Here is a 26,831-nt window from a genome sequence, read left to right as displayed (position 1 = left end):
ATTTCAATTTTAATATGAATTACTATATTATAGATACACGAAAATGATAAAATCCAATCTCTCACAAACTTTCATAAGCGCAAGTTATATTATTTAAGATCAAAACAAAAGCAAATATTTTCTTAACAATAACATTTATTCAACATACAAAATTGTAGATGTCAGCTTCGTTTACAAAAGGCAAAATCAATATCAAAAATATGATGTTTTATAAAGTCTTGTAAGAAATATGAAATGCACAGTTAATACAGGCTATAGCACAGAAAGATAAGCGACTCCATACAATGTATTTACTAGTATTCAGGAGATTCATACCAGGAAGATAAAGACATTCAAAACAGATCCTTAAATGTAAGTAAAACATTCGGGAGAGATATCTTATACTGTAAAACCCTTTGAAAGTTCAGATGAAGTAACCATACTATAGAATCAAATATCAAAAGTATTCCATGTCAGGTAAAACGATAGCTCACGTAGATATACAAACAATTCATATTCACGTTGCCAGCAAAGGTGGCACATAATATTAAGTTATAATTATAGTACATCATGATGTGCACCATATGCAATGTATGATAATGTAGAAAAAACATATCTCGATTGAAAATGATTTATGAATTATATCATGTTTAAAAATCAAATCAGTTTTATAATGATACAACACATGTAGGCATCATAATTATTGTTTTGTGAAATTCTTACTCAGACACACTATCCCAATTCATGTATCTTCTTGATTAACGTTCCCAATTCCTGACTATCGATTCTTTTTTCTTATTAGCGTTTCTTGTTACGGAGTAAAGTTTTTCTTTTGATGATAAACGTTTCTTATTTCCTGACCATACTTGGTATTATGATCACTATATCTTATGCCATTACTCATCGTTCTTTGTGTAAATTCCAGACCACTGGATTTTTCTGATTTCCAGCCCACTGCTTCCACCGTTTAATTGTACCATTCGAGATCTTGTTGATTTTCCACTCTCTCCTGGCGAATCCTAGTCCTCCTATTAAGAAAAATATAAATAAGTGTTTTATAAGGATTTATTAATATTATGAGTACATATATTACAACAAAACATTTTGATAGGCACCTTTTATCCAAAGACACTAAAAGGCTGCCGAAAGTAGGGCAATTTTCATATGAAGTTTTACTTGTGTATCATTACTATAACGGATTTCTGTCTGTTAAAGAAACAAATTATGCTACACTATGGCATATCATTGTATTTAAATTCGAGAATGTTCACTATTTAGATGCAATATTGTTTTCTTTCTCTTCACATCTTTTATCGATGCTTGTCGATACTAACCCGATTTTGATCAATATAATATTTAATGATAAAACTTACGAAAGGAAATGTCACAATAAGTGTTTATCCAAAACGGTTGTCATCAAATGTGTACTACATGAACATTACATTACATTGTTTCCACATATATAAACTTTGACAACAATACGTAGACCTGCACGATGTATTTACGAAACAATAATCTGATATGGACATTTTCTACATACACCAAAAGGAGAAAGACAGAGAGAAGGTACCACAACCGTAAGTGTATTTGCGATTATAAAAACTATATAAGGATCAATCATTACGAATCGTAACAGATGGAATATGATATTGAATAAGTTTATTTATTGGAACATTTACACCATTAGCGTTGAAGTAAAAACGTAATTAGATTTATTTACCAGAATTATGAAAAATGTTATTAACTAAATTGGATTTTTGGACATGTCTTTTATAATGGTTAATATATGAATAGAAATAAAATAAATCTATCAAATATATCTACTGTAGGCAATATTCTAATAACTGTGCACAAAAATGGTGCATACTGCCTATTAGTGCAGAGGGTAAACGCTCGTATTTTCTAACTATTGTATCACAACTAAAGAAACACTAAGGCCTTGGGATTCAGGATAGGTAAAACATAAGCATAATGCAGTTATTATTTTTGTCGCCATATAAATATTTTTTGTAATTATGAAGCCAATATGTACCCATGACTTTTGTAATTTGACATCTTAATTCTAAAGAATTGCTCTCAGTTGATATATTGAATTTATTTATTTTTGTATATGAGGGAGTACAAAGCTGCATTATATAACTGGCCTTAGCACTCTATGAGCTGTCCATGGTGAAATGAGCCAAACGTGCCAATTATATGTCATAGAGGCTAACAGAATCGTATACAAATCGCAGGGAAACAACGGAACAAGGCGTTGTAGGGGGCTCTGAACTAATTTAATCTCAAACAAATACTACAAGCAAAATCTATCGTGGGATGTCATCACTATACCGTCTTTACACATTACAGAGTTTGCGGGTAGGTATCCATTGTGACGTCATTACTTTGTGAGCGAAATTCACATCGTTTTCTCTGAAAGGTATGACGTTACGCTCGCAAACACATGACGTCACAATGAATATCTAGTCTGCGATATGCAAAGACGGAAATATTACTACGCTAATTATCTACAGTGTGGTTGTGGGTAAATGATGAGGTAACTCATTCTCAACACAACACCTGAAAAAGAATTATACTTCAAACTTAACCTACAGAAACAAAAAACACAGACGAACAAATCGTCAAACACATAAAAAAATGAAAAATAATAATTAGAAAATTTAAAAGAACGAAAGCAAACCATGCGAGATAATCATAAAACCGCTGAATTAATCAAAAATGTTTTAGATTTTTATCTTTATTAATTCAAACTTTACTGATTTTGAAATTTTTAAAATATCAAAATTTACATTTATAACCTGTCACTAAGTCAAACGACGTAAGAACAAGCATTAAAGTGTTGTCATACATATGGTTTATCGTTTCATTTAATTATATGTACCGTACTTAATTCGGCTGTATAAATTTCATAAATAACCAAGAAAATTAGACTGTATGTCAGAAATGGGTCGATAGAGTGTTTGAGCAAACATGAGAAATAAATAATAAAAAACGGATGTAAAATACATGTACAAAGTGGATAGCATCCAAAACCTTTTAAAATATTTAGGTCATATACTAAAAAGAATGTCAGACTAAACAGGGTGTCAGACTATATATGCCTAAACCAGGGTGTTGAACAGTAGAACCATGCACGGATATCAAAAACATATAAGGTCACAAACCAATCGCAGCTTCTCAATTCTGAGTGTACGGGATACCAGTCTCCTGTTTAAAGTTAGACACATACATACACATGTGTACCGACCATTGTGACGGAATGGAGCATCACACACAATAAAAGGTACATATATACAAGAATGAAACATTCTCACTTTTATCAATGATTAAAATAACTTACAGTATTGTTGGCTTTTTTTATTAGATTAAAGAATTCACGAATAAGAAATCAAGCAATAAAATATAATATAACGAGTACGTAAAATTTCGCGATATTGCTATGTTTAAATCATTACTTACTGTAAACGGAGAACATGCGAGGGGGAATTTAAGTTAAGGAGAAGGTCGCTTGATCGCGAAAATCCCCCCTCGCATAATATTTTGTAAATGCATGGACTTTTTGTTTGAAGTCTAAAGTGTATATATCACTAAAATAACAAAATAACAACACCGCGAAAGGTTATTGCATGCAAATCGCAAAATTAAGCACTTGCCAAAATATCCACATTTACAGTATTTCAAGGAAAAATCTATTTTGCAGTCACATCGAAGTGCTGCGAAATCTTAGAAAATATACTACCTATAGAGTAATTGATTATAGGTAGTATATACAAAAAATGGATGAAAATAACGTTTGCATTAATTGGCATTGATTAATGAAAAGGCATAAAAATAGTGTATAAGGTACATGTGGTTCTGCACTAATTAGTAATTATTATGATTTCTTTTTTCATATCGTTACACTACTTCGCATAACACAAATACTGCACCTACTATAGCCAAAAGCTAAACGAAAACTGTAGCTTAACGCAAAAGAGTAATATAATTAATAATTAATTTATATTATGAAGCAATAAGAATGTGCATGTTCATTATTTTAAGAAGACACTGATTACTACTGTATATCAATACAAATTCCATTTTTATACACGTTGGATAATAGACTAGAAACTAAACTAGTTTTACGTAAACAAAACTAGTAATTCAAAATCAAAGATGCATTTGCGTTATTATGATCATATCAAGGCTACATATTCGTCCTGTAAACAATGAATAATTGGGATTGGCTAAATTTCAAAAAATGACATTTTTGTTATTGCTAAATCCGGCAGACATGATTGCAGAAAAATGTATTATGACACATTCATCACTGATAATGTCAGTTGCAGAATATCTTTGTTCATTCATTCCCTTTTGTACATCTTTATCATGCACTTTCTTCTACATGGAATGATAACAATATGGTTGTATAAATGTAATATTTAATATGACTTTGCTCTTTCGTTCTAACATGAAATGATAGAATTGATAGCAAAGGATATAAAGGTTATCTTACTTGACACTGATTTCAAAATATTTAAAATTTTAGAAAAATCATGATTAGTTTTCTTGCTTGTCTGAACATTAAAAGAACGATAGATATGCCTTATAGCTATTTCATAAATCCTTCCTATGATGGAATGTCTGATAAATTTATATCCTAGCTTTAATTCATTTAATGCATAATTATTTGATTTGTTTAGTTTGATAGTGAGCTACGCGTTCTTTTACCTTGCAATGTTTGTGGCCAGGTTCTTGACAGACATCATCGTAATCAAGGGTTCATCAGTTTGCACTAACTGCATCTCATGGGCTTTCTTTTCTGAAAATAAAATGAACAATTTGTTGATAACGTCAGTGTATTCTATCATTGAGTAAATAATTAATTTCTAACAAATGAAAATATCTTCACTGGGTAAAGGCTAAACACCAGCGGTAATGAATGAATAAGGATTTGTGTTTGTAGAGAGGACATATTCCTATCATAAACAAGGGGAGATACTCATTTAAAAAACAAATCATGATGTTAGGAATAGATAGCAAACAATGCACAAGCAGTTTCTTCACCTGAATTTCACATGAAATTGTTCATGTGAAATTCATGTGAATATTTCCTTCAAGATGAAATTCATGTGAAAATTAATGTGAAAATTTTCACGGGAAATACACCTACAGAAATATTACCCTAGTCAAGGGTGATAAGCTAATGATAAGGGAGATAACTCTATAAAGTGTGCCCAATCGCTACATTACATTGTTTTGGTAAAACTGGTTGGAAATAATTATAAGACTTATTTATGTAATTGAGCTCGATATTTTGATTTTTTTTTTTTTTTTATATCTTAATAAACATCAAGATTACTTTAAGGACCCTTCATGTTTTAGAGATTGGGAGGGGACGGAGTGCACAGGGGCAAAGTTATTTCCTTTACATAATTAGCCAACCTGCTCCAGTTTCATTTAAATTATAAATGTTCTTTAACGTCAAGACATCGAATTCACTTAAAAATAACAGATAATAAAAGATATATCCAATTCACTTAAGATACCTTCTTTCACTTCTGCAACATTGTCTTAAAGAGAATATTTAATTATTAATAAAGAAGTCCTTAATTTCAAGAATATTTATGAAACTGCCCTGGCAACTACCTCACATATTTCAAATTTGCCACTAATTTGCCAACATTGAGAGAGCAATGAGACACCTTTACCATAATGGTCCCAAAGTCCATGCTTATATACAAATCTAATATTTGATATCCAGGGGAGACAATTTCTAAGCAGGGGAGATAACCTACCTGAACCAGAGCTGTGTGGTCTTTCTCTCCACTGGATGACTTTATTGGCTACATTTTCACGTGTGACGTTGGCAATCTGGAGTAGGTATAGATAGCCACAGATCTCTGTGTAGTGGTCAAGGCTAATACACATATTACAATGATATAGCAAAAACAGTACAGTCAAACCTGGTTAACTCAATGTTGGCAGGACTCGAAACCCCAGGGGTTAGTATCACTGTCATGACATCCACTCCTTGACTATGTCATAGTGAAGCTAAAGGCATTTCAGGAGTAAAAAATCCTGACCAATCATAGAGATTTTGAAAATTACAAAGAGCAACACCCAACTTCAAAACCATGCAGTTTAATTACTACATATCTTTATTAAGCTGTATTTAAAAAAAAAAGAATTCAGCATCGATCCTCTTAACAAATTAAAAAAAAAACTTCCTCATTGACAAGAGGAAGTCTAGGTAAAGTAAAAACACCCATAAGGATAATGTAATAATGTAAACATATATTTTTCGCAATCATTTAAAGGATACGTGATAGTCTCATGATAGGGACCTTCCCTTGGAATCCATCAATCCTCACGGCTTTCTCCGACTCGTAGAAAAGTCTGTTTCTAAGTTTGTCACTGGCCAATGGTACAATGGCATCGATCGCATCCTTGAATTCTTTTTCATTCAAAGTAGGCTGGCCACTCTCCTGAGTCTGGAATGGCAGGATCTTGTGCTCCATCTGGGGGATGTTCAATCACAAATTATTTGCAAGCATGATGATCATGCAATGACACAGGTCATTGACACAGATTTTTACCCACCAAATGAAACAATATATTCATTGTGTGATTAAGAATAACCAATTTTGATAAACCCCCGGGGATTAAAGCTTTCACTAATAAAATGAATATTAGCATAAAGAATATTTTCATATGTCATTATGTTTTCAAAGGCAATCTATCATAAAATTAGATAATTTGCTTGTTTAAATAACTTACTTGAGCTTAATCAGTGCTTTTCATGACTCTTACTGAGTAATATTTCATTTACTACAAATTAAACATGAATTATAAAATGCATGATGACCAAAATTTACAAAACTTAATAAGTGAGAATGAGAAAGAGTCTAGCCAGTGCTTGTATTATAAAACAAGAAAGAGGGAAACTTGCATGGTTATAAGACAACTTTCCATCAGATTCCTCACCTCCTGAAAGCAGGGTTCTCTGTACTTCAGGATAAGATGCATCAAGAACTGGCAGACGAGCTGCTCTGAGATTCTGTTCTCGCTGAAAGAGGTGTAACTCATCTGTAGTGTCTCCACATCGTCTTCCTAAAAACATCATGTAGCTATCATTTTAGATATTGTTGTGATACATGTACTCCCTATTTGTGCTTATCTTTGAGTTTCCAATTAGCCTTATGAACATTATGCAGGGTTTAGTTTCATCAGAATTCATTAGCTTGAAGGAATTTGTTAACTTTAATTATCAACAAAAAGCAGTATACTTGTAATAGAAATTAAAGAACTTTGAAATAAGCTTTTGAAGATAAGGAATAATAAAGAAAAAATATGATGATAAAACTGAGCCCAGCAAGGTGTGCCATTCATTGTTGTATATATGGATGAGATTCACACCATTCTCTGTCACAAGTTTGCAGAAAGGGATGAAATGTAATGGGATCATTCATTTCCCACCAACAATTACATCATCTATAGTTTTTGCTCTTACATCAATATTCTTGTGACAGATATTTTGCCTATATTTCTATAATGAAATTTAATGTGAACAGATGGAAACAATCTTTTGTTGTTTGATATTTGTTTTTCATTTCCATTTCGCTAATATTCATATACAAAGGTAGATAACTCCGACAGATAGCCCAGACCTACCCCTAAGAATGGGTACACAACTGAGGCAAATGCTCGGAAATCCTCCACTTCCTTCCATTCCACAGCCTGAATGAAATCTGACATCAACATGGCGTAGCGGAATACCGCCCCATCCAAGTTACCTGCTAGAATGTGGCCAAACACCTGCACTGTCTGAAAGAGGAAAAAATAATATCCTTTTATTCAGTCTTTTGTTATGTGTTTTGGTTTATGACTATTCTTACATGTAACTGTCTTATGAATTGAAAGTAAAAATTATCAATTCTTAGCACAGTTAACATTGAAACTAATTAAATTTAATTCTTACTGCAGTTCATGTCGGATATCCATTGATTTTATATCACTTAATACTATTTTGATTAAACGCTAAAATAAATTAAGCATTAAGGTAGGAAGTTTTTATGGAAGGACTCCAATTAAATTAAATCATATTTTAAAAGTTCTTTCTAATTTATTGATTTTTTTCTAATTTAAAGACAGACAATGGTTGACAAAATTCACCCTTATATTTATTTATTAAATACAGATTCCTATATTCAGACACTAGATGCTATTTATTGCCCTCACCTTATTGGTGACTCCAAACTCAGCCACAGACGACAAGAAGTCATGAGCACATAAGAACATGATGTCTTCTATAATGTATCTCTCCCTCATGTAAAGATAGACATGGTCCAAGGTGGAATGATGAAGGTCATTCTCATCTCCGTTCTCATCCGTCCAGATCATGTAAGCCCAGAACTGCTCCACTGTAGACAAGGTTCTATCCTAAAGAGGTAATATCAGCTATTAAGATTAGTAATAAAAAGTACATAAATTACGTCAGGTAGGTACCTAAGCTATGAAATGAAATATTCTGCCAATCAATGCAAACAAAATCATTAAAGGAGATTTCTTTTCGCAAGAGACCTGTATGTATCTTTAGTTTATGGAATACAGATGTACTGATTCCTGACGTTATAACTGTGAGGCCAGCTTCCTGTCTGTCTTTGAGGACAAACTGAAATGCTGACCAAACATACTGGTCTGAGTGACATCAGCTAGGTTTGAAGTAAAATGTTACCAGTGAGAGTTGTCTTGGAATGTTCCTCTCCAAGTGAGTTCTGTCCTTGTAGTCGTCAAACAGTCTGTGCATTGTGTGTTGCTGAAAAGAATAAATTAAATCATATAAGTTCGAAAAAAATATTCCATAATTATAACTTAGCAAAATATACAGAAATAGTTTATCAGGATTCAGTGTTATCCAGAATACAACGTGACCGTTGATATTGCTACTTTTACCAACATTACATATTATACTGTATTTGACCTAATAAGTGCTCAGGACCGTTAAATTATTAAAGGAAATAAAGGGGCACTCATATGAACAAATGTGGATTACCGTTTTGCAAAATCATTGCACAAAATAAACCATCTATTAATTTTCAAAATAAATCAAATAAAGAGACTTGGGTGTGATATTTTCAGCATGCATGCATACTTTTTTGAGGTGAATGAAATTGAGGTTTCAAAAAGGGGAGAGGGGGACGTGCTTAATGGGCCAAATACAGTAACGAGACTACAATAAACCTCAATATAGGTAGCATGTGTAGACATTTAAAATTTGTTGCTGCAGCAGAAAATAAATTCCAAATTTTTTTTCTAGAATATAATAACATGTAATTATAGTGATTAACAACAAATATAAGTTAAATTTGCTGAATTCTTTTTAACAACTTCTTAATCAGTTTAATTTAAAATTTACATTTGTATATTGTTAGACAAGTTAAACTTGTAAAAAATGCTGATCAGATAATACTGCAACCATCACATATAGCAGACTAAAACGGTTTTCCATAACATTGCATTTCAACTATTTTTTCTAAAATGTAATAAAATAGTGATTAACAATTATGGTTGAATTCGCCCAATTCTAGCAGTTTCTGAATCACTTTAATCAAAATATATATGAATATCATTATGAAAAAATTAAACTTTCAAAGTTGAAGACACTAATTATATTATAACAATGCAATTGGCTTGAAAAAAATAAAAGAAACTATTTCAAATTAGTAGCAGTTATATTGCTTACAGTTGTATGTAATACTTGCACTCAAACATATAGTGTTCAATCCATTTTTCAACAGAACTTCAGAATTGTCATTACGTTTGCATAATGATTTTCCAAAATAACAGAAATGAGAAATTTTTGATCAATTGATTAAACTTTGGCAGGTCTTAGCAGAATAACTTCTCATGACAAACATACTCCTATTTCCCATTGCTTGCATACAGCTTGTTGAAAGCATTTTATAACTTAAAAGTAATATCCTTATCTGCATGATTTTATTGTGTGAATTTTACTAACAGTTAATGCAGGACATTAAATGATTCTCAATGGGACTAATTCACGTACCACGTGATACCCGATAACATTTGTGCTAGACTAGCACCTCCTGTGGTGATGGAATGTCACTCTTTGTTACAAATCTTCCCGCTGAAATGATGTAAGCTTGGGATATAACGAAACAATAGTCCAACACAAACGTTATCAGATATCACGTGGTATGTGAATTAGCCCCATTAGAATTCTTACAATTTCCCTTAAGATTCCCCATAATTTTCCTTAATTTTCACTACTTTTGAGATTTATACCTTTAGTGCCTTATATGCAAAGACTGAATACAGCCATCTATATTTTTTTGGAATATTTGTCTACCAGATCAAGAAAACATGGACATTTGATTTAAAAAAAACAACTTTAATTTGTCATGTTAGGATTCCTTTTATAGTAATTACCCTATTCACAAAAATCTGAATTATTTCATTTCAATTAAAATTCACTAATTTCAAGATGCTCCACCATTTTTCTTCAGTTACAAAAGTTAGTTTCTTTACACAATTACCACCATTAAAAAGTTTCAGCTTCTAATTTTACTTCCAGTTAAAAATATAAACAAATAATCAATTTGATCCCGAAAAAATTCCGTGGCACTATATAAGTACTGATTGCGCATGCACCACAAGCAAAATATATCATTTTTTTTGTGTTAATTAGACAACATATACACGATCAAACACCTGCAATTATTGTTCAAATGATGAGTATCATTTACGCTCTGTCAGCGGTGGAGCATCTTTAAGGTATGATGTTTTTATGCTGATTCAGAAGAACTTTTATTAATCACACTCACAAAGATTTAGTAATTTTTGTCTGTCGTATTAAGCAAAAAACGCAAAGTAGCTGTCAAATATATTAAATCAGAATTCATATCTTAAAAATTATGTTCCTTACCTGCATTAAATAATAGGTCTCACACTTTTATCAAAATATGTGTTCATTAAATAATTTGAATTTGAAAACTGCATTTTATGAACTTTTTAAAATTAGCTTTGAAGTTTTAATATTCACAAACCTTTATCAAAGTTTAAACATATAAGCAATCAATTACACAGCATACTGGCAAATTAGTATACATTAATATTTTTTTTTCAATTCTACATTTTACAAATTTGAAAACTGCAAATATAGAGTAGCTTTTTAAAATTTGCTTTGAAGTTTTAATATTCGAAAACCTTTATCAAAATCGAAATTAACATATACATGTATTGTACAGCATAATGGCAAAATAGTCCACATTTTATAATTTTTTGATACTACATTTTACAAATTTAAAAAGTGCAAATATAGATTTTTTAAAACTGATTTGCCTTGAAGTTTTAATATTCACAAACATTTATCAAAATCTTAACATATAAGCCATCAGGTCCACAACATACTGGCAAGGTCATGTATATAGACAACAGAATTAAAATAGCGTACTGTTTGATAAAACAAGCTCCACAAACTCTGTATCTACCGGTATATACTTACTGGCCTCCCAGTAAAACCATCCTATAGGGCAAACAGTGCATCATAGCATATAGTTCTGAGAAAATTCTTCAAAAAATGTACCCTTTAGAGTCAAATGATTTTTTTTTATCTTATTCAAAGGTTTTTAATTATATTTATTTTTATATCATGGTCCATGACAGAATAAAAAGTGGAAAAATATTTACTAGAAAATACATACGTTACAAAATTTTGAAAATATTTCCTTTCTATTTAAAACTCAAAACTGGAGAAGATAAAAAAAAATGTAGATAAATGAAAAAACAACAACAAAAATTATTTTTCATTCTACATATTTCCTATAAGAGATTATTCATAATGCAAAATATATTTTAAAATGAGTACCCAAACTTTGAAAAAATAAACTAATAAAACATGTTTTCTTTAATTTCCAGATTATTGCATGTTATTTGTTTATGCTTTTAATCAAAATCATCAAAAAACAACTTTGTCGGATTCTTAGAACTTTCCAAAATTAACTAAAAAAATCATTCCTTAAACTAAGTTAACAGAGTAAAACATTTAACACCTATAGACTGGACACATATTTGTGGTATTTACCATATGAGCCTCACTGCCCACCAAGCTTGGACTCTCTCTGGACGTGGCTGGAGTCTGAATGGTCATCACACTGCTGTCCATTCGATGACGACCATAAGATGCGGCAGTCGATGGCATGTCAAACGACAGTTCTGGACTCCTTGGCTTCATCATCTCACTGTCAAAATATACGTAGATTTAATATGTCTTAATTCACCCCTGAATTTTCATAATGGACTGGTCTAGTCTTTGATTTAGAAGAGCCTAAATGTGTTCCCAGGGGTGAATGAATTAAAGCAATGTCTGAATATCTACAATGACATACAGTTTTTAGGATTTCCAAATACAACATTTCATTTTATGATTTTGCACTTTCAAATACATTTTTGAAAAACCTACTTGGAAATTTATGAACATTGCCCTACAGAATGGTAATAAAATGGTGAGAATTAATAATAAGAATGGGGATTTGGATATAAAAAACAATCAAGAAACCAGACAAATTAGAAATAATTGTTACAATACAAAAGCTATCCCCTGTTAACATCTAAACGAAATGTGATATACAGTGGAACTTGGTTGATACGAACTCGGTTAATTCGACAACCCGGCTTAATACGAAGTACTTTGACAGTCCCGGCAGATTTTCCTCTTTATAGTTGTTTAAAGAACTCGGATAATTCGAATTCGGAAAACTCGAAGAACTCGGATAATACGAAGTAAATTATGGGTCAGAATGACAAAAATCATACATAAAACGTTTGTATAACTCGAAATGAGATTTTTTTTGGACAACGAGATCGCCAAAAATGCCGATTTCTTTTTCATACATCTGCCCGTAGAGCGGCTTTTCAAAATATATATCTAGATTTTCTTGTTATAATTTTGCAACTACCATCGGTGATTTTGACATCTCTCTTTTTCGCATCGTTTTACTACATGAAACTAGTCTATATATCCCAAGTAAAGAGATAGTCAGTAGACATGAGAACTCGCTTAATTCGAACACTCGGATAACTCGAAGTTTTATCTCGGTCCCTTCGAGTTCGTATTAATCGAGTTCCACTGTATGAAATAAAAGATCTATGCAACAGAATTTTAAGAAATACTGAATGCACTTTTTAACTACAAGGGCATGACAAAAATACAAAATTTTGAAGTGAAATTTTATTTAATTGTGAACTGTTAAATACAGAACAGACTTACTCGATGAGTTCCTTGTTGATGCGGACCTTTGGTCGTGTGATCTTGATGTGTGTTGTGTTGTGAGGTAGAATAATCACTTTATCGACACCAGGCAATTTATGTGGACAAATAACAGTCTGCAATGACAGAAATATTGAAATTATAAACCTGTAAATTAGGTCATCAAGTAAAAAATATGAGGATCAAGGAAAACAGTTTCTCTGATTAATTATAATCTCTAATATTTGAAAAACAATATTCACCATTATTTTGAATCTGTGATTTTTAAAGCTCATATTTTGCCATATAATATGCGAAATTTGTTAATCAAAATTTGCATGTCAAGAAAGTTTCAGAACAGGATTTAACTTTATTGCTACATACATTTTGTATGCATTCATCCAGAAGATAAAATATATTTGATCCTATATGCACAAAGTCTATTGAAGCATTTTACTTATAAATCTTGGATGCAGCAAAAAGTTCTTTCATAATTCATTTACTGAGGATATTTTTTTGAAGGATATATAGAGATATAGTATGTATCCTCAGGAATACAAGATGTTGTAAAATCCTCATATGAAAAAGTCTTATTTGTCCTAACAATATTTTGGTACCTTTTCACCACAGCTGGCACAGAACTTGGCATCCTTAAACTCATCGAAGGATTTCCCGAGGTTATTGGAGGTGTACAGCATGGCTGCATACTTAGCAAAGACTCGCTCCTGGGGAATAAAGGGATCAGCATCTCCCTCCTCGTCACCCTCGGCATCATGTAGACCAACAGACAAAATGGAGTCTGGTGGAGATCAAAATTCAACATTAAAATTAAAATACATTTTACAATAATTAATCATAATATAATCATGAAATCTAATGCAAGCAATTTCCATCAACATGAATTATTCAATTTAGGCTTCATTCATAATAATTCGGATCTTTAGAAATTATTTCCTGTTAACAACGTTATTGCAACACCTGTATACAACTATTGATCATGACATTAAATTTACAATCATGTGTCGTGAGATTTCGCCTAGTAGCAATACAGTGACCTTGGACTAATGATATTTCAGCAATGATTTTGATATGTCATTGCTCCTTGGATGACCTTGACCTTATTATGTTGAGCTTATGAGACAACAGAATGTCTTACCTGATTTTCCTAAGCCAGGTTGGACATTAGTATCAGAAAATTTGGATCTTTCTCTGTTTCTCTTTCTGCAAAATATGAATAAAGTTTATATCTGTATGATTTCCAAAATGCAGCACACATGCATGCATTCATTATATATAATACTATGTATCTTTATTAGCATGATGATGCACTTTATTTATGGATAAGTATGCTGTATTTATGCTGTACAAATTGGCTACAGCACATGATGGTTTAACCATGCCTGCTGTACATATTAGTTTAGATGAAAGTCGTGACAGAATAGGTTCAGTATTATATTCTTGTGGCTTTAACAATGGCAAGATGAATTATTAAACAACTATGCAGTATGTGTTTATGAATCATTATGTAATTCCATCATTAAAGTCTTATAAACCTTAAAAAACTAATCAAATACATCAGGCTTAGTGTGGGCTTGTGTTTCTGTACATTGACCTGTAAGGTTGTGGGGTTGCTTTTCCTTGTGCATACCATATTTTCCATAGTACAAGTAACGACTTTTTTCCCTTAAAAGTGGGAGTGTGACCTTACAGTTTTTTCAGATGACTCATGAAAATGTGCATTATAATTAAGAGCTTGTTCTTTTGGAGATTGACTCATGCAAGTGCTGGTTTGTGTATTTGAAAATTGACTCATGCTAGTGTGGGTTTATGTTTTTGGAGATTGACTCATGCAAGTTTTGGTTTGTGTTTTTGGAGATTTACTCACGCAAGTGTGGGTTTGTTCTGCTCCAGGGTCTGTAGCTGTTCCATCAGCATAGTTCCATGTTGTTTCAGTAGCTGCAGCTCATTACTGATGTCTCCCACTGTGTTCCTGAACCTTTCCTGCATGGCCTCAAGCTGAATTTCATCAATGATATCATTCATAAATTACCAACAAAAAATCAAAATAAAGATTCAGATTCATTAACTTTTCATGAACTGTGATTTAATTTTGCAAATTTCACTAGCAAATAACAATTTACGCAAGTAAATCGCTGGGAAATTGTTACAATTACAAGTACATCACAAGATTATAAGTCGCTGATCAAAATAGTTTTATGGTACTATTATTAACCTATTATAGTTATGATTTACAACTTAAGAAAGTAATGCTTTTTATTCACATGTTAATAGCTTAAGTATATAATAACTTAATTGTTTAATCAAACTAGGTAGCTCGATCTGCTGAGTAGGACATGATTTCATACAATGCAGTTATATGTGGCAGTCTATGCAGAACAAACTTCACTTTTAAACATAAACATTACATTATAGATGGTTTAAATCTGGCAGCTATAGAATATTGGTAAAGACGGGGTACGGACAAAAGCCCCCCCGGACAAAAGCCCCTAGGACAAAAGCCCCTTGGACAAAAGCCCCTCCATACTAATGAAATAGAGGACAAAAGCCCCTTCATTTTTAAAGATTAAATTCAAAAATATAGTTAAAAAAAAAATTTATTGTAAAGTTTTTTTTCTTCAAATATACATGTAGTTCAAAATAAGACACAATGTAATAATTTACTGAATTATTGGGATTTTACTAAAAATTTTGATAAATTGATTTAATGATCCCATAAAAAAAATGTAAAAAATCATATTGATGTTAATATAATAATGACACTATATGATAGAAATATTTTGTAATTAAACATACTTTCCTAATTATCTATATCCTAAGGGGCTTTTGTCCGGAGGGGCTAGGGGGGGGGGGGGGGGGGGGGGGCCTACACTTGGTAAAGACAGTACCTCCTGGTCGGCCTGTTCAATATCCATTTCCTGGACTTCAAACTCGGCATTCGTCAGATCATCGCGAATCTCAATCTTCTGAAGCTCTTCCTTATGTTCCTCAAGGAATTTATCAAATTCTGAAATTGTAAAGAATTTTCTTCAAAACTTTTAATAGAAAATAGCATTAGTCATTTGAAATCCATCAATATTAATATATACACTTTCAAAGATATGTTTACTTAAACAAGTAAAACATATTGTAACCTTATATTCATAGAATACCTTTTATTGATGATCTTGAAGTTCATAAACCCTTATCCTTTAAAATGACCTTGTCATTGTAGATATCCTTACAAATGGCCTTGACATTGTAGATATTTTTACAAATGACCTTGATATATTAGATATCCTAATCTGCAACAAATAACCTTGACATTGTAGATATCCTTACAAATGACCTTGGCACTGAAAATATCTTTACAAATGACCTTGACATTGTAGATATCCTTACAAATGACCTTGGCACTGAAAATATCTTTACAAATGACCTTGACATTGTAGATATCCTTACAAATGACCTTGACATTGAAGATATATCCTTACAAATGACCTTAACATTGTAGATATCCTTACAAATGATCTTGACATTGAAGATATCCTTACAAATGACCTTGACATTGTAGATATCCTTACAAACGACCTTGACATTACAGATATTTTTACAAATGACCTTGACATTGTAGATATTTTTTAAAAATGACCTTGACATTGTATATATCCTTAAAAACGACCTTGACATTGTAGATATTTTTACAAATGACCTTGACATTGTTTGCTATCCTTACCTTCCACAGCGGTATTCATCACACTCATGATCTGTTCTTCCAGTCGTTGAGCAGCCTCTATGTTGGTCATGAGGTTAGCCTTAAAGGTCAAAAGGATTCAAGTCATGAATCTAATTACTATAATTTATAATGAAATACATCAAGAGACAAATGGAGTTGCAGATGAATGAATCATGAATTAGCAAACAATTTAAACTGACCACTCATTATAGATAAAGAAATTCAATCTAGTTAACTCTCTCTAAAAACTTTTAAATGTATCTACACCTTATCTCATTTTAAATCTTCCAACTCACCCTCCTTGTAGATATAACAGGGCGATGGTTCTTTTTGGGCAGCTCATCCATTTCTGGTTGATCAAGGAATGCTGTCAAAAAATAGTTCCAAAAAAAAAGTATGCTGATGAATATATTGCAATGCCCAAAAAGCAAGGTAGATATTGACTAATCCTGACCAACTTTATATAAAAAATTTTTTTTGATTATTAATATAAACAGTGGAACAAAATTTATTCTCCCAAGAACATTTTTTTCTTTCCAATAATACAGATTTCAACATAATGGTACCTGCTTACCATAAAACTATGATGATAACGTACATGGATTAAGACATCATTTTTCATTTCAAATATATTTATATCAGTATCTTGAGAATTAAGAGTTACCTCCCCTTGTACACTTACCATTGTACAAATCATCATAGCCTTTTTTGTAGCGAGAGAGATATTCTATTTCACCATGAGCTTCATCCAGGGATTCCTAAAATAATCAATAACTTTCAAAATTCATCTTATAGTTCATTAAATCACACAAATCTAAATTATGAAAATTTATTAACCGTAAATTATTAATATTTTTATTTCCATATAAAATTTCTTTTTGCTCATCCAAATAATGAGTACTTAAGTTACAGAAAGCTAGCTATATAATTGTCTTTTATTTAAATTTAATGAAATAAGATACATTTTTAATTAAATTTGATTACTATGATTATATATATATGTTTCTTTGTAAAGCTCTTATCTGGTAATAGCTTTTCATTATATTTTAAATTAAGTTAAGCTAATTTCATATGACATTTTTGCACATGTGGCTTTTAGAGAAAAACCCAGAGACCTTGAGTGGAGAAAAACAAAATTATATGGTGGCCATTATACATGACAACTGCCTCACCTGGGCCTCAAACTTACGACTCTGAGATAGAGTGCCAGTCTGATTTGTTTGATTAATACATTCTTTCCCTACCTATGAGGGCGTGACAACAAAATCACAACCCGAGGGGTAATTCATGAACGTCCGACGTTAGGCTTGCCGAGGGCTGGATATTCAGGAATTCCCCCGAGGGTTGTGATTTTGTTGTCACACCCTCTTAGGTAGGGAACGATTTTATTTCTCCCATATACAAAAGAAATTGCAGAGATGCTTCCCTAAAATGAAGCATTTTCAGCATGAAATGAACATGGTTCCATCGTCTGAACATCAATATTGATGACATCATAGACAATACATACCACGGTCACATCATATGAAGTCATGACGTCATGTAATTGTCTTCAGGTTTAAAAGGTTAGCGCACACAATTTGTCATACGCTAGGGGTTGGAAAAGAAAATCTTCCACGGCTAAATCAGGTGAAAATTCAGTGAGTGGTGTGGGAAACCATAATCATTCAGTTAGCCCAACCTAGAGATGGAGGCCCCTTAGGCTAGTGGTAGAATACCAGACACCTTAACCACTCAGCCGTGGCTGTGACCAAATGGTGAAGGGCTAGTGGTAGATCGGCAGACATCGGAATTACTCGACCACCTTAATCCAGAGGTGAAGTGCTAATGGTAGAATGGCAGGCACCTTAACCACTAAGCCACAATTACCCAGGGGTGGAGGGCTGGTGGTAGAATGTCAGACACCTCAACCACTCAGCCAGTTTTTTGGAGTTAGAGTGTGACCCAGCTTACATATAAGTGATAGAATATCAGAGAACCTATAATCACTCATGAGTCGACAATGCCCAGAGGGAGAAAGTTAATCAAGTTATAGAATATCAGGCACCCTAACCACTCAGTAACTGTGGTGAATGTCGGCTAATTGTAGAATGTTGGACACATAAACCACTTGGCCATAGTGAAGGGCTATTCCTAAAATGTTTAACCCATGCACCTAAACAATGTGTCCACTGTGACCCCAGTATTGCACTGTTAACCACCATTTAAACTATAAAGCTATCAACCAAAAAGTAAATGTACTAAAGCAAATGTCATACAAGTGTTTCCAATGCAAATCTCTCATCCCCGTGGACACATTTAGACTCCCCTAAATCAAAGGCCAGAACAGTCCATTATGAAAATTCAGGGGTAAATGAATTAATATTTCAAGTTCACTGACGATTTTGACTTGATAACTTATCAACAACATAAACCATGATTCGACAGCTAAACCAATAACATGGAGAGATACACAATCACGTTATACAGCTAGTCTCCCATCATTAGCTTCGAAATTCATTGTATTAAGATCAGATTCCACAACCTAACGTAATTATAGGGCAAGCCTCTGTACCGTAAACTAATTAATCTATTCTGAGATCTCTACATCACATTTATACAGCAACTTGTTGACAATGTGACATAATATTGACACAAAAGCTGTGTAATTATTTTTTACTCAAGTTTTATCATAAAATGTCAATCTAACTGAGTACACTATGTACTTTATATAGATAGGCCATTGTACTCCTGGTTCAAGAGTACAGGACAGATATTTATGACAAAGTTCATCCACTGACAAATCAAAAGTATTTAACTCTAAATGGTTGTGGGGATTTTTTCAAATTCAAAATCAAATGTCAAGATATTGATGACAAAGTTCATATACTGACAAATCAAACTCTGATTTAACTCTAGATGATTATTGTATTCTTTTTTGATTAAAAATCAAAATTTTAGATTTGTTTTTCAAAACTGTTGATTTTTTTTATCTTATAAAATTTGACAAATAAATAATAATTAATTGCAATTATTAAATCATTCATATTTTTCCAACAAACTTATTCAGAAGGGAAAGTAGAAAAGTCTCCCTTATTAATAATTTAGTTTCAACGCCTAATTGAGTATTTAAAACAATTGAATTATAATGTTCAATGTGCAGTACATTATGTACCAGGAGCCATCATGATAGCAATTATAGCAAATAGCCTATGATGTCATTAAATACAAATACAAGCATTTTATTACATGCATTATCATGTCATTTATTTTTAGTATTTCTATATATGCCTCAAACAAAAACAAAAAAAAACATACAAATATGCATATCTGAAGAGCGAAAACATTAACGGTTTGAGTTAGTCGTTATTTTCATTTTTTGTATATATGTTGTATAAATGTATATTCTGTATTTGTATATTACAGAGTTATCTGCCGTTGTGTGTAGGTATTGATTGTGACATCATGTGTTTGCAAGCGTAACATCAAACTTTTTGTAGAAAGCGATGTGAATTGCGCTCACAAAATAATGACGTAGGTAACAATTGATACCTACCAGCAAGGGAGCTAACTCTGTAATATGCAAAGACGGAATAGACACTTTATTAATTTTGTTCAATATTCAGTTTGACTTTGATATGGTACTATCAGCAAACAACAAATGATTGATCGTTAATTCTTGCTGAATACAATATCATTGATATGGTGTATGCAGTAATATAGCACTTAAGCTTTTCTTCACTTCCAATTCATTTAAAGTACATTCTCAGGAGCTGATCAATTTTCATGGAAACCTAACACATCAAGATTAAAAAAAAAAAATCTGAGAGAAAATTAATGACATGGCCACAAAATGGAGATGATAGCATTTTGTCTGAAAAAAGGTCTTAATAAAACTCCTTTTGAAAACCAATTGCATTCAAAGGATATAAACATTAGGGATATCAATCATTAGGATGCACCATGCATCTTTGTCAGAAACACAATTAAATTACCACTGGCAAAAAGGTTTCAAAATTCTAATGATTAATTGATTTTTTTTCCTTATTATCTTTCCAGTAATGCTTTTTGACAAAGTAATATGTGTCAAAAAATCAGTATCTGTTATTGATTAAAACTAGATTGAATTTGTTATTATAATACTGTATTTGCTGTAATTAGTGCCCCTCCTCCTACATCAGTGACCCTTCCTTCTTCTGGAGGATTTGAAGTTATATAACACCACTTTTACAATATTGTGAAATTTTAGCTGTCAAAGTGATTACAATTTAATTTTTCCATTTTAGTGAGTAAAAGCCATGAAATGCTTTACCCGTGAAAAAAACCCACTTTGACAACATTTTTGATGGTACATGTACATGATAGTTTTGAGGAATAATGTACGGTATTTGAAGGCTGCATTGATGAGCAGTATGAATTAAAGTAAGTTCTGCGTTGATGAGCAGTATTAAAGAGAGTTCTAGGATTTTACATTCCTAGTCAGTCTGCAAAGTATAATTGTTCATTATATCATCAGGTCACAATGATACAATGGGAATTGAAGTTCTGATAGAAACTGATCATAGCAAACTAAGTGTTAGGAACAGTTTTAGGATTTATAACTATAACAAGCTATTACATGTAACAGCCAGGCCATTTAAGGACATGCCAGATTTGTTGGTTGAGGAAGGCCGAAGCACCTGGGGAAAAACCAGCGGTCAGCACCTAGCTGGCTAGGCCCCACATTGGATTTGAACTCACAGAGGTGGAGGGCTTGTGGTAATATATTGGGACATCTTAAGTACATGTACTTTGCCACCGTGACCCCATTACAAATAGTTCAATAATACCTTGAGGAGTACCCCAGAAAAAATAAACAAATGTACTGGTACATCACATTTTTCCAGATAATACTGCTATATATCAGTAAATAGTGAAAGTTACTCACTTTAAGATCTTCTATATCTCCTTCAAATCGAGCCTGCATTTCTGAACTCTTCTCCAGCTCATCAGCAAGCTCCTCTTCTAGTCTATACAAATAAATATATGGCATTAATGGTTGTTTATATAAAACCTGAAAATTTACAAAATAATATTATTTAATTTAAAACTGTTCTACAAATCATAAAAAACCTCTTTTATAGAATTCTAAAAAAAAAAATCACAATACACCAATTCCTCAATGCAATATTAGCTCTTTGCATGACAGTAGTAAAATTCAAAATATTTTGAAAGTGTTTTGAATTGGCAGATTTCTGGAAAACTATCTAAAATAATTGTGAAATTCACCCGCTCTACAGTAATTTATTGTATATAAGATACACATACAGGAAAATAACAATTATTACATATTTCCATTGTACTTTTTAATGAAACCAGTTCTTTAGTTTGACCTGTTTCAATAAAAAATTCAATTTTAACTTTGAAATGTCTAGACCTTGCATCAGACAGCAGCAAGCTGGTTCTTTTAAAGGCCCACTACCTTACCGAAACGGCTTTTAATTTTTAAAATGGGAATGTAAAACAAGATAGATAATTTTGTAGAGTCTTAAAAATTATTAACTTACCGTTACTACTACAATAATCATCACCTTCTGAACAATTTGATTAAAATAAATAAAGTATTTATTTTCATAACGCGGGTCGTATTATGTTTCCCGCCATCATCCTAAATACCGCGCGGTAGTTGACTATCACTGCGCCAGACGGCAAAACAGCGAATTGACTCTCCACTGTTTTCATATATAACGCAGTAAATCTTGCATATGTTTGGTGTCGTAACCTTATTTTAGGTCATCGGTATGCATTTTCTGATGTTATAAATGTTTTTTAAGAAACCTTTATATTTTGCTCCTGAAAGGTAATGGGCCTTTAATGATTCTTATATTTATTGCTAGAATGCCAAAACTATGCTTTACAGACATAGTACTTGTCTCCCTAACACCACAAACAAAGTACTGGTTTACCTGACAATTTCTGATGTTTTATCAGTAAGCATGCCATCCACCATGACAAGACGCTGGTTTAGTTCTTCGATTTTTTCTTCCAGAGCTGCGCCTTTTTGTTGGCTCTCTTCCAGTTGTTTATGCTTCTCAAATAGTCTGAAAATACAAATATAATTGTCCAAATATACAAGACTTTCTGCAGATTTCTTAAATATAACTTTTTGTGTACATTAAAAGATATTGCAGCTTTTATAATGGTTATACATAGGCTTTGCCTGATGCAAAATCCATTTGCATCTTATTAGTAATCAAAGTTGTTAAAATGAAATAATATAATAAAGAAAATTGATGCTTATAGTTTTGATTGCCCATTCAAATGGCAATAAATTGCTTCAGTTAAACATGCTCCACCGCTGACAAATGGTATTTTTTCACCATCAAAAACAGGAGCAGACGATTTTAGTATTTTTCTTCAGTTACAAAAGTTACTTACTTTACACCATTACCACCATTAAAAAGTTTGAGCTTCTAATTTTACTTCAAGTTAAAAATAAGAAAAATAATTAATTGCATCCCGAAAAAAATCTGTGGCACTATATCCTATATGGAATGAAGTACAATACTGTACTGGTTGCGCATGCACCAAAGGCAAAATGAATTATGTTATATTATTTTTTGTGCTAATTAGACATATATATACACGATTAAACACCAAATATTGTTCAAATGATGTATATAATTTATGCTCTGTCGGTGGTGGAGCACCTTTAAAAAGTCTCATTAATTATAATTTTACTTTTGAATGAATGAATGAATGAATGAATGAATGAATGAATGAATGAATTGAATGAATGAATGATCAAATAAATGAATCTTTCAATAACTTAATCAATTAATTATTGCAATATGTCAATCAACCAAGGAAATAATTAAAAGATCAATCAATAGATAAATAAATCAATAAATTAATTAATCAGTCTGACTAGACTGTCTCTCAGCCTCACAGTACACTTGTACATCTCAGTCAGTCAGAGGCCATATATAATAACAGTCATATGACATGTCTGATAAGGAACAAAATCATACAATCCTAAGAGAATTGATCATCGTTGGGAGAATTTGATTTACCGTGTATATCTGTCCTGACACAAAGATTAGGAAAGAAACATCCAAAGAATAATATTATAACAGGCATTTTGTATTCTTGATAATAAAGAGCAGACACTTGTTGCCACATTTCATTAGAAGATAATGTCGCCGAGATAATTAGATTGAATTGTCTGGTAGAATACCAAGAAACCTCTCTCTTATAACTATAGGTAAATATAAATAGTAATGGCAATTTATAAAGTGTTGGCTTCAGTAATATTAACATGTCACATACAATCTAAGTTTAATGAGTGTCAAAATAACAATACCTTTGTTTAACAATATCTAATTGTTCTGTAACGACGTCAAGCTTATCGTCGTGTTCATCGTAAATCCGTCGGACCTGAGTATAGTAGGGAATCTGTGTAATGCTGCCATCTTTGTTTGTCGTCAGGTTTTCACTGTAGACAGAAGCTGGACACAAAACCATAAAGAAGATTAATGCAGAGGATTTAAGATCTTAAAACTATATGGGGTAAAGTATTACACAAAACCATAAATAAGACTAATACAGGGTAAAGTATTGTTTACCGTCGATTAGTCCCATCTCTCAGTAAATATGATATGTCACATAAATCATATCAAAAAATGATGTTATAGTCATGGAATGGTGAGACTAATTAATGGTTAATTGTACTGAATTATCAACATCAATTTGGGATCTGTAGAAACTGTCAGATTGAGAATTAATTACTGTACAATCATGGATTTCATAAATTTTGTGATTTGCAATTTTGAAAGCACAAAAACTTTGTGGTAAAGTTGTTATTTTTGCAATATATATACATGTATACACTGCATCTTTAGACTTTTAGCAATACAATTGTTCAATATACTCAGGGGAATTTTAACCATGATCAATTAGCGGAAATATTTCCCTAGCGTAAATTTCCACATTAACAGTAATATGAATTTGTTTCTGTTTCTTCTTTTAAATTGATATTATATATATAGTTTGAAGCTTTTCAACATTCATATTAATAACTTCAGCAATATAATATAGAGAGTATAATTTTGCATATTTAACATTAATTTAATAGAGAGTTAAATGTGTAACGTAAATTAGTATAAAGCAACTGTCATGTTTCTCATGAATAAATCTGCAACTTCATTTAAACTTTTATAAATGGATTACCGAAGAGGTCATCCTTGACCTTGGCGAAGATACGCGTGTAGACTCCGAGTTTGGGAATAAGATCATCCAGAACTTGAAAGGAAAGTCTTGTTCTTTCTTCATTGGGACCATTATCTTTTGCCTGATTCTCAAGGCACATCAACTCAAACTTGTTCACTGTAACATCGATATCCATATGCAAGATATATATCAAAATTATATATACATGTACATTTATACATCAATGAAATCAGGTTGACCATGAAGTGATTTTGTTTTCACTACATATATATCTTAATACAGAGTGTTGGTTTTAATAGTTTAACTTCCTATTAACAGCCAGGGTCATGTAAGGAAGTGCAAGTTTTTTTTGGTAAAGGAAAGCCGGAGTACCCGGAGAAAAAATACCGACCAGCAGTCAGTACCTGGCAACCGCTGCCCCACATGGGATTCAAACTCACATCCAGTGGTGGAAGACTCATGGTAATATATCGAGACATAAAACCACTCGGCCACCGCGGTTCCCATATCATAATGTAAATGTGAAAACAATATAAAATAAATTCAGTCATTAATCGAAACCTTTCCTTCAATGAATAAGAATTTCTTTCTTTTCACTGTATATATATGTAAAGGGACAAAACCTACAATAAATATACCGAATTCAAAGTTTTATCAATGAACAAGATTTTGTTGAAATTACATTATCTACTACTGTACAAATGAACAGTTCAAACAATGTACACACATGCAAAGTATGCTATGTTTTTAAAATGTAAACTTAGTAAATAACATATGAAATGTTCAGTTCAACCAGAAGATATGCAGCTATAGTGTATTGAAACACCGGTGCTTGAAGTTCTAACTCTAAAATAGATACATTAATATATGAAAATTAGGGCTTGATCTATACAATGATATACCACATCAGTTTCTAGCTGCAAATTGATTATCGTGCGTAAACATGCTGTATATTGCTGTATCATTTTAACTCTTCCAATACCCAGCCCTAATAAAAATATCATGCTACTGCTTTAAATATATATGTATATATTTTATTATATTAATATATATCTATACTTAAGCAGCACTAGCTTGTGCCTGAAGATGGTGCTCACTCCAATAAAAGGGCTAGAAACTAGTAATTAAAGGAAAACACGATCAATCACATTAAATATAGCTACAATGGATCAACTGACGATCGACCTAGTACTCGACTTTCTCATTGTACATTTTTACATGTGTGCATATATACAAAAATGTAGGCACGGTACATCTAGTGATGTACACTACAGTACATTTACCGTATTGGTCAATGAACATATGTGCCTTCCACAAGCACATATGAATGAATTTAAGCCATGTTACAGTAGTGGAAGGTTACGATACAGTGTGCAAATGTGCACTGTGCTCTCATTTTAAACGTTATACATTGTGCATCAATTAAATGTTCATGTACACACGTATATGTTCGCATTTGGAAAGAGTTTATAAACAATTAAACTTTGGGACAGCTGTGCTATGCAGTTCGTTATTACCTGCAGAGTATCCCTTTCTGTCTAGAACCCGAGTTGGTTGTTTAGAGGTGTCCATTCTGGCGGTAAATTGGACCTTTTTCACTGATTCGCCATTAGGTACGTTACTAGGCAAGCCAAAACCTAATTGATCTTAATCGGCTGTATGTTTGACCGGAAGAGAGCTACC

General features: G+C 32.1%; 1 protein-coding gene across 3 annotated transcripts; it reads right to left on the bottom strand.

Annotated features, from left to right (window-relative positions):
- Positions 1 to 117: 117 nt before the first annotated feature.
- LOC138335188 (uncharacterized) lies at positions 118 to 26,824 on the bottom strand. 3 transcript variants are annotated; one of them, XM_069284167.1, is made up of 24 exons: positions 26,666 to 26,824; positions 25,149 to 25,304; positions 24,283 to 24,427; positions 22,886 to 23,020; positions 21,868 to 21,949; positions 17,644 to 17,719; positions 17,258 to 17,328; positions 16,962 to 17,040; positions 16,135 to 16,253; positions 15,114 to 15,244; positions 14,385 to 14,449; positions 13,846 to 14,027; positions 13,250 to 13,365; positions 12,065 to 12,221; positions 11,486 to 11,506; positions 8,696 to 8,776; positions 8,200 to 8,400; positions 7,633 to 7,785; positions 6,946 to 7,071; positions 6,284 to 6,479; positions 5,757 to 5,861; positions 4,690 to 4,780; positions 3,144 to 3,186; positions 118 to 1,007 (listed from the first exon to the last, which is right to left on the bottom strand). In XM_069284167.1, exons 1-24 carry the CDS (start codon positions 26,718 to 26,720, stop codon positions 999 to 1,001), a joined length of 2,595 nt encoding a protein of 864 aa, XP_069140268.1. In that variant the 5' UTR covers positions 26,721 to 26,824; the 3' UTR covers positions 118 to 998. The 3 variants fall into 3 exon arrangements, with proteins under 3 accessions (XP_069140268.1, XP_069140267.1, XP_069140269.1); XM_069284166.1 differs by lacking the exon at positions 3,144 to 3,186; XM_069284168.1 differs by lacking the exons at positions 3,144 to 3,186; positions 11,486 to 11,506.
- Positions 26,825 to 26,831: the final 7 nt, after the last annotated feature.

Source organism: Argopecten irradians, chromosome 11 (assembly GCF_041381155.1).
Source record: "Argopecten irradians isolate NY chromosome 11, Ai_NY, whole genome shotgun sequence".
NCBI classification, from domain to species: Eukaryota; Metazoa; Mollusca; class Bivalvia; order Pectinida; family Pectinidae; genus Argopecten; species Argopecten irradians.
The sequence above is the reverse complement of the archived record's forward strand: the minus strand, read 5'-3'. Positions and strand labels throughout refer to the sequence as shown.